The 16,508-nt window shown below is 41.8% G+C and overlaps 1 protein-coding gene across 2 annotated transcripts in view; it reads left to right on the top strand.

Annotated features, from left to right (window-relative positions):
• The window catches only part of LOC124595808 (circadian clock-controlled protein daywake), an 87,144-nt gene extending 72,817 nt beyond the window's left edge, over positions 1-14,327 (top strand). Inside the window, exons 7-8 of one of the 2 annotated variants that reach the window (XM_047134703.1) lie at positions 13,800-13,999; positions 14,030-14,327. In XM_047134703.1, the coding sequence (XP_046990659.1) occupies positions 13,800-13,969 (170 nt within the window). In that variant the 3' untranslated portion in view covers positions 13,970-13,999; positions 14,030-14,327. Of the gene's footprint in view, positions 1-13,799 lie in introns of both variants that reach the window. The other variant, XM_047134702.1, reaches the window with a different exon arrangement.
• Positions 14,328-16,508: the final 2,181 nt, after the last annotated feature.

Below are 16,508 nucleotides of genomic sequence, written 5' to 3'. Positions count from 1 at the left end.
TCCCCGAGGTTGGTTTCTTCACAGGTTTTCCATTCGCCTGTAAAGAATTCATGTTAGTATATTGCGGCCGTGAGTTATTACACTGATTTTCGCACCTATCAACACCTGCTTTCTTTGGTATTGGAATTATTATATTCTTCTTGAAGTCTGAGGGTATTTCGCCTGTCTCATACATCTTGTTCACCAGATGGTAGAGTTTCATCAGGGCTGGCTCTCCCCTGGCTAGCAGTAGTTACAATGGAATGTTGTCTACTCCTGGGGCTTTGTTTCGACTTAGGTCTTTCAGTGCTCTCTCAAATTCTTCACACGGTATCGTATCCCCCATCTCATCTTCATCTACATCCTCTGCCATTTCAAAAATATTGCCCTCAAGTACGTCGCCATTCTATAGACCCTCTACATACTCCTTCCACCTTCCTGCCTACCATTCTTCGCTTAGAACTGGTTTTCGATCTAAGCTCTTAATATTGATACAAGTGGTTCTCTTTTTTCCAAAGGGCTCTTTAATTTTCCTGTAGGCAGTATCTACCTTACCGCTAGTGATATATGCCTCTACATCCTTACATTTGTCCTGTAGCCATCCCTGCTTAGCCATTTTTCACTTCCTGTCGATCACATTTTTGAGACGTTTGTATTCCTTTTTGCCTGTTTCATTTACTGCACTATTATATTTTCTCCTTTCATAAATCAAATTCAATAACTCTTCTGTAAGCCAAGGGTTTCTACTAACCCTAGTCTTTTTACTACTTGATCCTCTGCTGCCTTTAGTATTTCATCCCTCAAAGTTACCCATTCTTCTTCTAATGTATTTCTTTCCTCCGTTCTTGTCAATTGTTTCCTAATGCTCTCTCTGAAACTCTCTACAGCTTCTGGTTCTTTCAATTTATGGAGGTCCCATCTCCTTAAATACCCACATTATTTTTATTTTTGTTCTTTGAGTAGCCGCGCGGTCTAGGGTGTCTTGTAGCGGTTCGCGCGGCTCTCCCCGTCGGAGGTTCGAGTCCTTCCACGGGCATGGGTGTGTGTGTTGTCCTTAGTGTAAGTTAGTTTAAGTTAGATTAAGTAGTGTGTAAGGTTAGGGACCGATTACCTCAGCTGTTTGGTCCCATAACATCTTACCACAAATTTACAAAATTTTCCCACCTTTTTGCAGTTTTTTCAGTTTTAATCTACAATTCATAACCAATAGATTGTAGTCAGAGTCCACATCTGGCCCTGGAAATGTCTTACAACTTAAAACCTGTTTCTTAAATCTCTGTCTTACCATCATATAGCCCATCTGAAACCTTCCAGTGTCTCTAGGTCTCTTCCACGGATACATGTTGCAAAGAATTATGTAATAGATTTACTGTGTAGGAAGTTCGTCCTCCATTCCCGTTTGCCTGGAAATCGTTTTCTTTATTCACTGTTTTATTATACAATGTAACATTAAATTTCCTGTTTTTATTGTTACCTGTGTATTTCTTCCAGAATGAAGCGGCGTGTGCGTTGATAGGAAATTTCCTGTCAGATTAAAATTGTGTGCCCAACCGAGACCCGAACTCAGGACATTTGCCTTTCGCGCACAAGGGTTCTACCATCGAGTTACCCGAGCTCGTTTCACGACAAGTCCACACAGCTTTAAATCCGCGAGTACCTCGTCTCCTAACTTCCAAACTTCAGAGAAGCTCTCCTGCAGATCTTGCAGAATAAGCACTCCTGGAAGAAAGGATGTTCAGGGACATGGCTTAGGCACAGCCTGGGAATGTTTTCAGAATAAAATTTTCACTCTGCGGCGGAGCGTGCGCTGATATGAAACTTCCTGGTAGATTAAAACTGTATGCCGGATGCAGATTCGAACTCGGGACATTCGCCTTTCCCCGGCAAGTGCTCTACCATCTGAGCTCGTGAGGAGAGCCATGTCTCCGGAATATCCTTTCTTCCAGGAGTGCTAGTTCTGCAAGGTCTGTAGGAGAGCTTCTGTGAAATTTTTAATGTAGGAGACGAGGCACTGGTGGAATAAAAGCTGTGCGGACGAGTTGTGAGAGGTACTTGGGTAGTTCAGATGGCAGAGCACTTACCCGCGAAAGGCGAAGGTTTCGAGTTCTAATTTCGGTCCGGAAAACAGCAGGAGAGCTTCTGTGAAGTTTGTAATGCCGGAAACGAGGTACTGGTGGAATTAAAGCTGTGAGTAGTGTTTGGATAACTCAGGTGGTAGAGCACTTGCCCCCGAAAAGCAAAGGTCCCGAGTTCGAGTATCTGTGCGGCACACAGTTTTAATCGGCCAGGAAGTTTTATGTATTTCTTAGTAACCTCCAGTTTCGCATTACAGTACGTATGATATGCGATAACAGCGGAGCATAATGGAAGGCGTGCAGGATGATTCCGTGATGATGTCACAGGGATGATGGAGAGGAGTCAATGTATCAGTTAGAGGTAAGGGACCCTTGTCAGGAAACAATTGAATCGAAAGCTAGAAGCAAAAATCGTTCTGAAACTTCTGATAGTCCACCTCTTCTGTTGACGACTCTCCGCTTTCCACATTTCGGGAGAAGCTAGTATAGACGAAAACGAGAAAAAATGGCTACCAAACATTGGTTATAAAATGCATACCTTAAGGGATATAAGCATTTCTTCTCTAGAAGAGATTTGTTTCACAGTAGGAAAGATGAACAAGAGCTCATAGCTGTGAAGATATACGCTTTGGATCCTATTTTGTCATGTTTTGGTGCATTTCATCTCTTTCCAAAATATGCAATGCAAAGATTTTGAGGTCCAGATGTAGCAAAACGATTTTCGCTCTTAACTTTCGACTCGGTCGTTTCGGGATCAGGGCCCTAACCTCAAATTGATACATTTATCCTTCTCCATCAACCCTAAAAAATTGTATCATCGTCACACTCTGTACTGAAGTGACCAGTAATATGTCATTCGCCCTCTTTCCTGTTTTGCTCTCTATTTTTTGTGTGGGTGTGAAAATAGTGATAGGGGAGGAATTTTCTGATTTTGTTTTCCCGTGTTTTCTAGGAAAACATCAATTTTCTATTTTGAATTATTAAATGTTTTAATATCATCTTCAAGAAGAATATTAATACAATTCTATTTCCTTTAGCCCATAACGTTAAAATCTTCGGTTAGTCTGCTAACAGTCACGTTTGTGCCATACCAGTAGGACATGACACTACATTTTCGGATTACGTGTGAAAATTTTGAGGATTAGAGAAGTGCTCTTTGGAATTATTTCGTTTGTAGCTCCCATTATCCATCTTCTATATCCTAGGATCTTCCTACCATTTTCCCTTCAATCTTTTGGTTCTCTTCTTGGCGTTCCATTACACTGCCCAGCACAGAGTATTGGCGATGTATTTTTATGTTTTTACTACGCCATTGTATCAGACGCAGGCGATTAAATTTTCTTGCGGGTATCGTAGGATAGAAGTATCGTCATCTCTCTGTCGTCTTCCTTTTTCATGTGTATGTTATGGGGACTGAGGTGATCTACACTGTATGCAATTTTAGTCCACCGGTTGGTTATCTATAAGGTGTAGTCTCCTTTCTTCGTAATTTCTCCCAAAACATTTGGTTCATGTCTACTTTGGTAGCCGAATGTTTATCGTCGCTGTTTTTAGTGCGGAAAGATCCGAGTTCGATTTGCGGTACCTCCTCGGATTTTTCTGAGTTAGGGAGATGTGGACCGTGGTCACCTCAGCCTCTTGGGTCCAAAGGAGGCATCACCAGGATTCATTTACCGGAAATGGTGGTTGGAGGAATTGTCGACATGTGACCGCAAGTCCCACGATCATAGATCGTACTCATACTGCCTAACAGGGAGCAGGCAGCAAGTGGAACGGGCCTAAGGCTTAGTCCGTGTGTTATGTTTACGTTTACATTTTGTTTAATCGTGTCTGAATTGTAAGCGGCAGTCAAATGAAAACGGCACGGATGGCGAAAAGTAAGTAAGCTGTTTATTATTTAGAAACTAATCTCCTTAACTGTTAAAACGTTTATCCCAATGTGAGACAAGATAGTCAGTGCCTTCATAGAAAAAGGTTTGCGTTTACCTAAGGAAACATGATCGTACCCAGGCGTAATTCTCTCCGTCCTAAGCAAATCCACTGCAAGGATGTCTTTCTGCAAGGCTCCAAAAACCTGGACATCGTGAGGGTGTGGATTGGGATTGCATGGAAGATATATAAAGGCTTTCCAGTCTCGCTTCTGCAGCGTAGTCGAAATAAACTTGCCAACATGTGGGAGGGCATTTTATTGGTAAGGTGATCCGGCTAAGCTGCAGAAGTTTTGCTAGGATGCCTTTACATCTCCTCCACACAATCTCCATCTATCTCCATGCGACTTCCATATTTCCGGAGCCCTGAAGAAAGACATCCGTCACCACTGATTTGCTTAGGATGAAGCGGTGCACGCCTGGGTACAGTCATGCTTCCGTAGGCACAAACATTTTCCCATGAAGGGCTTGGCCATCTTGTCTCACAGTGCGACAGACGTGTTAATTGTTATGGTGATTACTATCGAAATAATAAACAGTAACAGTAACATGCTACATTTTCAATTTATTGTTCGTGAGGAATAACTTCAAAATACCTACATAATGACTTGTAGTTACTGCTGGTTCAATTTTCTTTTCAAAATGTTATTAATTATTTGACCGCTGATTTCCTGACTTTTTGGTACGAGGGCAGTTCAATAAGTAATGCAACACATTTTTTTTCTCGGCCAATTTTGGTTGAAAATACCGGAAATTTCTTGTGGAATATTTTCAAACATTCCCGCTTCGTCTCGTATAGTTTCATTGACTTCCGACAGGTGGCAGCGCTGTACGGAGCTGTTAAAATGGCGTCTGTAATGGATGTGCGTTGCAAACAACGGGCAGTGATCGAGTTTCTTTTGGCGGAAAACCAGGGCATCTCAGATATTCATAGGCGCTTGCAGAGTGTCTACGGTGATCTGGCAGTGGACAAAAGCACGGTAAGTCGTTGGGCAAAGCGTGTGTCATCATCGCCGCAAGGTCAAGCAAGACTGATCTCCCGCGTGCGGGCCGGCCTTGCACACACTCGTCCAAGATGATCGACGGATCACCATCAAACAACTCAGTGCTCAACTTGACATCTCTGTCGGTAGTGCTGTCACAATTGTTCAGCAGTTGGGATATTCAAAGGTTTGTTCCCGCTGGGTCCCTCGTTGTCTAACCGAACACCATAAAGAGCAAAGGAGAACCATCTGTGCGGAATTGCTTGCTCGTCATGTGGCTGAGGGTGGCAATTTCTTGTCAAAGATTGTTACAGGCGATGAAACATGGGTTCATCACTTCTAAACTGAAACAAAACGGCAATTGATGGAGTGGCGCCACACCCACTCCCCTACCACGAAAAAGTTTAAAGCCATACCCTCAGCCGGTAAAGTCATGGTTACAGTCATCTGGGACGCTGAAGGGGTTATTCTGTTCGATGTCCTTCCCCATGGTCAAACGATCAACTCTGAAGTGTATTGTGCTACTCTTCAGAAATTGAAGAAACGACTTCAGCGTGTTCGTAGGCACAAAAATCTGAACGAACTTCTCCTTCTTCATGACAACGCAAGACCTCACACAAGTCTTCGCACCCGAGAGGAGCTCACAAAACTTCAGTGGACTGTTCTTCCTCATGCACCCTACAGCCCCGATCTCGCACCGTCGGATTTCCATATGTTTGGCCCAATGAAGGACGCAATCCGTGGGAGGCACTACGCGGATGATGAAGAAGTTATTGATGCAGTACGACGTTGGCTCCGACATCGACCAGTGGAATGGTACCGTGCAGGCATACAGGCCCTCATCTCAAGGTGGCGTAAGGCCGTAGCATTGAATGGAGATTACGTTGAAAAATAGTGTTGTGTAGCTAAAAGATTGGGGAATAACCTGGTGTATTTCAATGCTGAATAAAACAACCCCTGTTTCAGAAAAAAATGTGTTGCATTACTTATTGAACTGCCCTCGTAGTTTTAATATTTTTAAGTACCATTTCTTTCACGCTGGAATTGTGATGTGGAAATTTATTGCCTTGTGCGTTCTGATATCTGTGCTTCAAGTGTCCAATGCAAAATAATTATCGTCATGTGTTTCAGTGACTCTTCTTTAAGTAATAGGAATAATTCGCACGTTAAATGGTACCTCATGCTTTTGACCACTTCCTCCGTCATCATCGTCTGCAGTTGAACCGTCATAACTACTGCCGTGCAGGTAGTTTAACTGGCGCTGTGTTCATATTTGTGTGAAACGGACTACCGAAATACGTCGTGGTGACTTCAAGCAGAGACGAAGATGTGTTGCGGGTCATTCTGTCTAAGGAAGCCATCGACCCCGTTCGAAAGTAGTGCCTGAGTGTTGAAAATAGTTGCACGCCAGTCGTGGTACAGGTCTGATACATCTGTCCCTGGAGGTCACGAGAGCGGAAGCATCCTCTCCCTCCCCTCTCTGCCCTTCCCTCCTGCCCCTTCCCTGCTTCGTTCTAGTAAGGAGGGCACCGACATAGTGGCTCGTGGGACACGTTCCGATCCACAGGAGGCGTGGAGGGAGAAGTGGCTCGGGAAGTGGGAAATTACGTTTGCTTTCGCTCTCAGCGCAGCGAAAGTGGTGGACGACCTGTTAGCAGTTGCTTTTTCCTTGCCTTTCACTCTCCCAAAAGGCAAAGGTGACTTACAGCTGTCTCGGCGCGGATATATTTTGTGAGATCATTTTACATTAAGCTAATAAGTATCTATAAATCGTGGGATTAAGAAAGCTGTTTACAAGCAAGTCAAGAACACGCAATTGCCTCTAGGTGCTCTACCTCATTTAATCATTGTGAGGCGACCCAAGCGGAGGTATAATATATACTCGTAAATGTATTTTTCTTGTAATAATATAAAAAAATATAATTCTTGAAGGTCATTCTCAAGCACATAACGCACGTCTGCTCTTCTGAAATCTGAGAATTCTGTTAGGTCTAAGAATATAATCTTCTTCTAATTTACCTTACTAACAACAGTTATTTACCCTACTTATGATTTGTTGTGACGATGTTCACCTAGCATAAAATGAGAGAGGCTGTAGCGGATGTCACTTTACAGAACTACCACAAATGCTAAGTTTGTTTCTTAGCCTTGAGTTTTCGAGTTTTCTGTTGAAAGCTCACGTAGTTGCAAGAAGTTTCAGCACGAGAAAGGCCGCTTCAACGCACCCGAAAAGTCGTTTTTTTAACATTTTATTTTATATGATGATGCGGTATTCACACAGAAAGATTTGATGAGGTTTTGAGTTTATTCCTTTAGTGAATAAATTAAATTTTTCGAATAAGGAAGCATGCGGAGTAAATGTTCCTGGAAGGGTTTTGTTCCCCAGCATCAAAACGAACACATGTGTTTTCATTTTAAGTCCCCCATAACAGTGAAATATTGGTAAGCCTCCTGTACACTAGACTACACGGACAACATTGTTGAGTTTCATCGCCTATATTGGATCTTCACAGTTGTGGTAGAGAACCGGCAGAATTACTTCTAGGCATTCGAGTCTTCGTCGTCATCATATATATTGCGACCGTCATTTATGAAATTATAACAGGTATAGCGTGCAACTTTTTTCATTAGACCGGAAACAAAACATTCCTGCCGGTTGGGTGGCCGAGAGGTTCTAGGCGCTTCAGTCTGGAACCGCGCGACCGCTACGGTCGCAGGTTCGAATCCTGCCTCGGGCATGGATGTGTGTGATGTCCTTAGGTTAGTTAGGTTTAAGTATTTCTAACTTCTAGGGGACTGATGACCTTAGATGTTAAGTCCCATAGTGCTCAGAACCTTTAGAACCAAAACATTTCTACGTTTATTGGTACAAGTACTGAACGTAGCGTGTGGTGATAATTGTCACACTACAAGCAGTAATTTTCTTCTCTTGTTTTCCATACAGTATTCGTTAGATGGGATAACACGTTATGTTTATCGATGTAACAATTATCATTACAACACAGGAAAGTTAGTTTACACTTCAAATGTGGCATAAGCACTCCTAACGTTTAGAAGGAACACTACATAATTAAAATCCTTCCGTTCAAGAAAATTATAATGCAAAACCTCGTTTTCCACATATAGTATGTTGCCTGCTGGTCGCGTAATAGTGCAGTCAGTCACAAACAGTTACGGCGCGTTTACGCTGCCAGCTCGCTACTCGCTGGCATGGCCCGGCGATGATCGAACAGGCCTCTGAGTCCTACTGTGGCATTTAATCTGCACTATTACTGCTACCTACGAACCTCGCCAGGCGATGCTGTCAAGTTGGTTCCGTGTTTCTTGCCTCCACCGTCACCAAGTTTCCTGAAACTAGAGCCGTAATTGCTACTTGAAGGCCACACTACCATTTCCATGTTTGACTGTTCCTGAGTAGCGAGGCTCCGGCATAAACATACCCTTCGAACTCACATGACGTGGCGGCACCTGCAGTGTTTTATTGTTTACTCATACACCCTCACCATACACTTCTGAGAGGATTGTTTCACTCCGACAGTTTTTTTACTTCAGTAAATCAACTTACATTTTAACGCTTGAGCAACTGCATAGAATTCCGTGTTTTTGAAAACCATAACGATGAAAAAATCTTTGGAAGATATCCTTTATAACACAAAAAAGGATTAAAAAACTAAGATGTATTAGTTGTGTAAAATCGACCACAAGCTATCCCTATATTATTCCTCACTCCGTGGTCTAAATCTACATGCTTCTATAATGGTAAATTACAACGTACCCTGTACATAAACACTGTAGCTAAACATTCCAGCATTATGAAAACACACAACGTTGTTGACAGCAGAAGTCTTCTCGGTAAATTATGCTGCATCGGCAAATTATGCACATGCAGCCAGCGCACTAAGGCTTCCCCGCACTTGGGCAGCTGTTTGCGCTTAGTCTCCTGCATCAGCCACGCTAACACACGTCCACCAGCCATACTTTTGCGAGTGGCGGGTCGCATACAATCAAGGGGTTCGCGTGAACCAACAACGCTAACTACTCTAAACCCACTGATCCGTTTTAGCTACCAGCTACAGTACCCTAAGTATGCTTTATTGTTTCGAAGTTGTAAATCTGATTCGATTCTGCAATAACGGTTCTCAACGATCGTTGATCCCAATACCGAAATAATGTTTGTGACTATATCGTATTACAGTTTCCAAATTAATGTACTTCGAGCTGTTTCATTTCAGATGGTTATCTTGGCTGAATCTAGATAATATACAAAGATATTTTTTGCGAGATTATCGTCGTTATGATGTTTTGTATTGCGGATGTTATGCAATTCAACGCTGTCGATTGCGGGTCAGCGATACATCATTTCAGCCGCAGTAGGCAAAACACAGTCCGGTATCTGATTTCTAAGGCAAATTTCTGAAATTATGCACCGGCGGCAGTTGCTTAACCAGTACTAAGTGTGCAGTACATGTTTTTGTATCGCCTTATAGTATATATATATAATTTTCTTCGACACGGACTGGCAAGATGCTTAGTGAGCTGATTCATAACTTTCTACACTAGCGTTATCTTGGTCGAATATTGTGGCGTCTCTATACAGTACTTAGCTACGAATCTCGATAAATGTAATTGTTAGTTGTTAAATTTAGTAATTCATGTACAGTAATTAAAGTGACACCACAAATCCACTTTAAGAATTTGAAATGCCAGTATTTACCGAATATTCGTACTTTTTATGATATTTACGTGAGCGTGCTCTGAAGACGTCACATTTTTTCGAGCTCATGATATGAGCCTAGACGATTCTCAAGTTGTACGGAACATCATAAATAAGTAGCACTAAAATCGTTCGTCACGATATCGATCCTGTCAACTCTCCTACCATACACTTCGTTAAAGTTCAAAACATCCCCAGGTATTAAAAAACCACATCGAAATTTCGAAATGTGTCTTTCTGAAAACATAATGGTTGTGTGTAACGTGAACATTCTGTAAGACAAGACAGCTGAATGGACGTTACTTCCTCACTCATTGTGATCAACTCATAGCTCTGGAACTTGTGAAAGGTAATTTCTGCGGAAGAAGGAATACCCTTTGTAATAAAAGTTAAACACGCGGATAAGTGGTTTGTCGCTTTCAGAAGATCTTCGACTGATTAGTCATTGTCCAGGTTAAAGAATTAAAATCCCAAACCTCAAAATAGATGGATTCTTAAACAGTGGGAAGAAGACAAGCTGACATACAGTGGTACAAACCAACATACCTATCAATTAATGTTGAAGCGTATCACTCTCCTGGATATCTTTAGCAGAAAATTTCTAGTTCTCGTACATCTTTTTCAACTTCTGTGAACCACGTCCATTTAGTTTTCTTATCTTGAAAGGAGTAGTCTTTTAGTCATCCTTGTTGGGCTGATTCGTGAGACGTGGCCATACAATACTAACCTGTTGCGAATGGTGCCATCTACCTTCTCAGCGTACGTATGCAGTTCGTGGGTGTGACGTCTTCTATACTCCGTATTTACTTCGATGCAACCCTAGATTTTTCTCAAAATCGTTCTTTCTTTGGCTTTAAGTTTCTCTATTAGACCTTTCATGTTCGTTGTAAGAGTGTCTTCCGCATACAGAGCTTCCGGTCGAATAACCGTTCAGTGGTGTCTAATTTTGGCGTTTATGGATATCGATCTTACATGGCTTCAATTAGTTTCCATTTCGTTATTGCGTGATACTATGGCATCCTCCTCCGGTAGGTTATACCTATCCGTTCACCTAGGTATTTAAACTTTACTGCCTATTTAATTTTTCCTACTCTGACCTCGATTTCACTGATTTTATGTTTGTCGTAAATTGCGTCTTGTGAAAGGAGACATGAAACTCATTCTTCACTGCCTTGTCTATAGCTGGTTGTTTTTCTGCCGTATCTATGGACTCTGAAAGATCGCTAGATCGTCTGCATAGACAGTCGAGCGTAAGAGTCATATACCTCGACCTACTTTCTGCCCCTGAATTGTTCATTTCTTTTCGCCATTCTAGAATGACAGTTTCTAAATTTCAGGTGAAGAGCAGAGGTGATAGTCCATCTTCTTGTTCCACTCCTCGCCTGATTTCAAAGACATTAGACCCCTCTCCTGTAAACTTCACTTTGGAGGTGGTCATCGTCAGAGTCTGACTGATAATCACTTTTTTTTTTTTATTAATTGAGTCCAAGTTTTCAGTGATTTGAAATAGTTAGATGATGTAAGTTTGTCATTATCTTTCTCATCTACTTTGTTTACTGTCCTTTCTAAAGGAATATTTTTTTCTTTCGCAAACAATTCACCCGTCACGGAAGATAAGCTTCGTTAACAAGATTTGCACTTTTGAAATCGATCTCACAGTGAAAGAGAATATAACGCAAAAGCGAAATGGAGAAACAAGTAAGTCCATTTACTGTCCTTAGGAAGTATTGTAATGAAATGGATTGCGGTATTACAACATTAACAGGGCACTAGCATTTGTGAATTACTGTGTCCAAACTATTCAACATATTCAGCTTTCTCATAAAGTCCTCGCTTATGACATACCAGACCAATTACATAATTCTGTTGAAGACGTGCAATCAAACTCAGCATCTTGTCCACAGTGGAGAAAAACAGAAGCGTTAGTAGCATCTGGCGCACTGTTAATCATTGTGGAAGAACCTCTGCTGTTCTCCCAACAGACAACGGTCGTAGGTCTCTGAGTCTGTCTTTGGACGATGCAGTTTTCTACAGGGAGACTACATCATTAGACATGTCTCACAAAGTGCAACACGATCTGAAAATAAACAACACCTGGTAGAGGTTCTGGTAACTGGGAGTAAATAAATATACAGGAGTATCACTGGGTTTTAAAACAAAATTAACTACATATAGCTGTAAGAAACGTAGACACCATTGCTCGTGTATTAAGGAATTGTAATCTATGTTCAAAGAACCTCGCTTAGAAAACTTTCACTCTACCTGATGGTCACCTTCCATAGTAAGTTTGTATCCCTTTCCAGTTTCGATTAATGGGACATACAGAGAAGATTCAGGGAAGAGCGTCGCTAAGCGTCATGGGTTACTGTCGTTAGCGCGACGGCGGCACAAAAATTCTCAAAAAATTGCAGTGGGTCAGGCTACCAGACGTATATTGTGCGTCTTCTTAAAGTTGATTCGTAAAAAATTAACTACGTATATCCTAAGAGAAATTTGGTCCACACTTGGGGAATGGAAGAGCAAGTGGTGAATAGGAGCATTAAAAGTAAGAATGCAATAGCCTCTCACACACACAGTACTGTGGTTCGTATAGCACCCATGTGGATGTATCGTAAGTAGATAAACAGAAAAATGTGGCATCTAAAAGCTCTTATCTTTCACTTGTATTACTCAGAAGCTACAACCTCTCATTCCTGTGGCCCTACTTTTCTCCGTTTCAGTTTAACACTACACATTCATATAAAGTCGTGGCAACAAATATTAAGAGGTGATAGTTCACGTTATGGTAAACAACGGTCGTTACAGACAAAATGTTCTCTGAAATTTCTCGGGGAAACTACATTTCTTCTGTAATTAGTTACGCTCCGCGAGACAGAAGGCAGACCGAGCTTCCAAAACGTATTACTCGACTTAAATATATTGATTCTTAAGGTTTTCTTGGAACGAAACAAACCAAAGCTTTCCACGGACGCTGGGCGTTGTATGACAGATGTGATGAGCGGTATTTGTTTGGGCCGATCCCAGCTACACCCTTTTAAAACGAAATGTAAATATTTGATGAAACCTCAGAAAAAATGTACATGAGAACTGTTAGGAGGGACACCACATATATATATATTGTAAGGTGGGGTAAATCCAACCTAATAATTTCTTGTGGCTATGAAACGCTTATCCGAGGCCGATTCTGAACGTTATATACGTTAAATTATAGGTAATATAAAGGAGCAACTGTTTGCAAAATATTTTTGTTGTACCATCAATAGTTTTTGTGATATTCATATTTTAAGAAATGTCCATTTTTGACATTTGCAAACATGGTGGGGTAAATCCGCCCCCCTATTTGTTTGGCTGATTTTGCAAAGAAATAGTTCTAAATGATCGGTTTTTTGGGAAGTAATTATAAGCAATTATGTTTTTTACATAAATGAACAACATGTATTAAAAAAATAACAATGTTTAGAGTATTAAATGTAGTGAACGTTAAATGAATGTAAATTTTAATTGCAAAAAGATGATTTCATTGCACCCGATCGGATTTCCCCACCTTACGTACAGATATTGGGATAATTGGTAACTTATAGGTACAATGTCTTAGCTGTTTTTGCCTGCATCAAACAGTCTTCTCGCAGACATGTCGCACCAGATTGCTACCTGATGTTTTCTCCACAGTCGTAACAGCGCCGTGAAGAGAACTGTGCCTGTCAGTATAGACTGTTCTTTATGCGTCCACAGGGCTATAATCCAATACCTGACCTGCTGCCGAGAGGAAAATAAACATTAATGGCTTGTTTGTGTCATGTCTACTTGGGGGTATTAGCCAATCCAAAAACATACTCCTCGCAATAGCTATAATTATTAGTCTGCAGATGAATTAAATAGTGATGTAATGAGTTCAACACATTGCCCTCAGTCATCAATAGACATATCTACATTTGTACGCCTAACGCCCTGTATATAGTCGCGTGCTCAAGCTGGAGACAGGTTACGAATCTTGTTTGTCAATACTGCAACATGGGATAGTGGTAGGATGGGTTTTTTGTGTTCCCTATGCTAGTTTTGTAAGCTGGTGCAGAGTGCCAATGCGCTGCCGATGTGCTGACGTGTCGGCCGTTGTCCACAGCGGAGGCGACCAACCTGTTCCTGCGCGAGAACGGCCACGAGGTGCTGAACGCGATGATGCCGCAGCTGCGCACCAAGCTGGCCGGCGTCTTCATGAGCATCGCCAACCAGCTGCTCAAGCACGTGCCCACAGACGTCTTCCTGCTGCCGGCGGAGCACGCGGCCCGCTGAGGACGGCGCCCTGGCCGCCGCTGCCTGTGTGTGTGTGTGTGTGTGTGTGTGTGTGTGTATGTGTGTGTGCTCGTATCCAAAGACTTCACTGCTGCTGCAACTCCACTATCGTGGCTCGCAGCCAATTAGGGGCCCCACAAGAGAGTACTTTGTCGCCTACCTCCGGGCCACCTACTGAAAACTTATTTCCATTCCCGTTTCTTGTACCCAGTTTCAGCCTGTGCTGTTTACATGTACTGTTCGTGAACAAAAAATTATTAGTTTTTTTCAGCTCTTTCATTCTTTGAAGTAGAGTAAGTACTTTGTACTGACCCATTAGTAATTTTATTATTTAAATTAATAAAACTGTTTGTTTTTCCTTTCTTTGTTTTAAGTTACCAAATTAAAAAAATACCCTTAGATGTATTTCTGGCATATATAATGTTTTCCATGCTTTCTCCCTACTTGAGTAAGTACGAGTGCCTGAACAAAGATCTTGGTAGAATTTTCACGCCTCTGAAACCGCTTTTTATTCTGTTCATATCCTCGTGAGCTATTAAAGGATATTTCTTGAATTGCATACACCCTGTAAGCTCATACCGATTATGAAAAAATAGTTCCTACGTGCTGGATACACGTATATGACTGCAGTCAATAGTTCCTTGGACGCTTCGTTGAAGATGAGACTGAAAAGACTTTTGACTGCTTTTTTTTTTAATTTTCAATGCTAAAAGTTGCGTCAAGTAGAATATGCGCGGGTTGTTCAACAAATAACGCTCGATTTTTTTTTACAACCGTTACTGTATACAGGAAAATGTAGTTCTAAGTGCCTAAAATTTGACGTTTTTCTCCATGTAGGAGAAGTTTTGAAAAATTTTAACCGGTGGCAGAGCCACAGAGAACCATCGAAATGGCATCTACGCAAGACACTCGTTACAAGGATCTTGCGCTAACTAAATCTGAAAGGTTTATAAATCATGAGAAATGACAGTTTTGTTTGGAATATTTGTCACTATGTGCATCTTTGGGTACACGAACACATGAGTGATATAATGCTCTGCTACCAGAGGTTGCGTTAGGAATAAATGATGAGGAGTACCCGTGGTCTAGGGGTAGCGTCTTTGATTCATAATCAGCATTGACGGCCGAAGACTTCCGGCATAAGAAGTCAGCCTCATTCTGCCAACGGCCTTGTCAAAGAGGGTGGAGGAGCGGATAGAGGTTCAGGCCACTCTCTTGTCCTAGGGGTGGGAAATTGCCCCTAAAGGCGGAAGAATCAGCAATGATCAACGACATGAGGATGCAGAAGGCAATGGAAACCACTGCATTAAAGACACGTAACGTGTATCCACAGGACATGTGGCCTGTAATTGAAGAAGTGTCATGATGATCTCTCCATTGGCAAAAGATTCCGGAATAGTCCCCCATTCGGATCTCCGGGAGGGGACTGCCAATGGGGAGGTTACCATGAGAAAAAGATTGAATAATCCACGAAAGGATAACGTTCTACGAGTCGGGGCGTGGAATGTCAGAAGCTTGAACGTGGTAGGGAAACTAGACAATCTGAAAAGGGAAATGCAAAGGCTCAATCTAGATATAGTAGGGGTCAGTGAAGTGAAGTGGAAGGAAGACAAGGATTTCTGGTCAGATGAGTATCGGGTAATATCAACAGCAGCAGAAAATGGTATAACAGGTGTAGGATTCGTTATGAATAGGAAGGTAGGGCAGAGAGTGTGTTACTGTGAACAGTTCAGTGACCTGGTTGTTCTAATCAGAATCGACAGCAGACCAACACCGACAACAATAGTTCAGGTATACATGCCGACGTCGCAAGCTGAAGATGAACAGATAGAGAAAGTGTACGAGGATATTGAAAGGGTAATGCAGTATGTAAAGGGGGACGAAAATCTAATAGTCATGGGCGACTGGAATGCAGTTGTAGGGGAAGAAGTAGAAGAAAAGGTTACAGGAGAATATGGGCTTGGGACAAGGAATGAAAGAGGAGAAAGACTAATTGAGTTCTGTAACAAGTTTCAGCTAGTAACAGCGAATACCCTGTTCAAGAATCACAAGAGGAGGAGGTATACTTGGAAAAGGCCGGGAGATACGGAAAGGTTTCAATTAGATTACTTCATGGTCAGACAGAGATTCCGAAATCAGATACTGGATTGTAAGGCGTACCCAGGAGCAGATATGGACTCAGATCACATTGATGAAGAGTAGGCTGAAGTTCAAGACATTAGTCAGGAAGAATCAATATGCAAAGAAGTGGGATACGGAAGTACTAAGGAATGACGAGATACATTTGAAGTTCTCTAACGCTATAGATACAGCAATAAGGAATAGCGCAGTAGGCAGTACAGTTGAAGAGGAATGGACATCTCTAAAAAGGGCCATCACAGAAGTTGGGAAGGAAAACATAGGTACAAAGAAGGTAGCTGCGAAGAAACAATGGGTAACAGAAGAAATACTTCAGTAGATTGATGAAAGGAGAAAGTACATCATGTTCCGGGAAAATCAGGAATACAGAAATACAAGTTCCTGAGGTATGAAATAAATA

The sequence above is a fragment of the Schistocerca americana genome, chromosome 2 (assembly GCF_021461395.2).
Source record: "Schistocerca americana isolate TAMUIC-IGC-003095 chromosome 2, iqSchAmer2.1, whole genome shotgun sequence".
Taxonomy (NCBI): Eukaryota; Metazoa; Arthropoda; class Insecta; order Orthoptera; family Acrididae; genus Schistocerca; species Schistocerca americana.
Note: the sequence above shows the minus strand (reverse complement) of the source record. Positions and strands in the feature narration are given on the sequence as shown.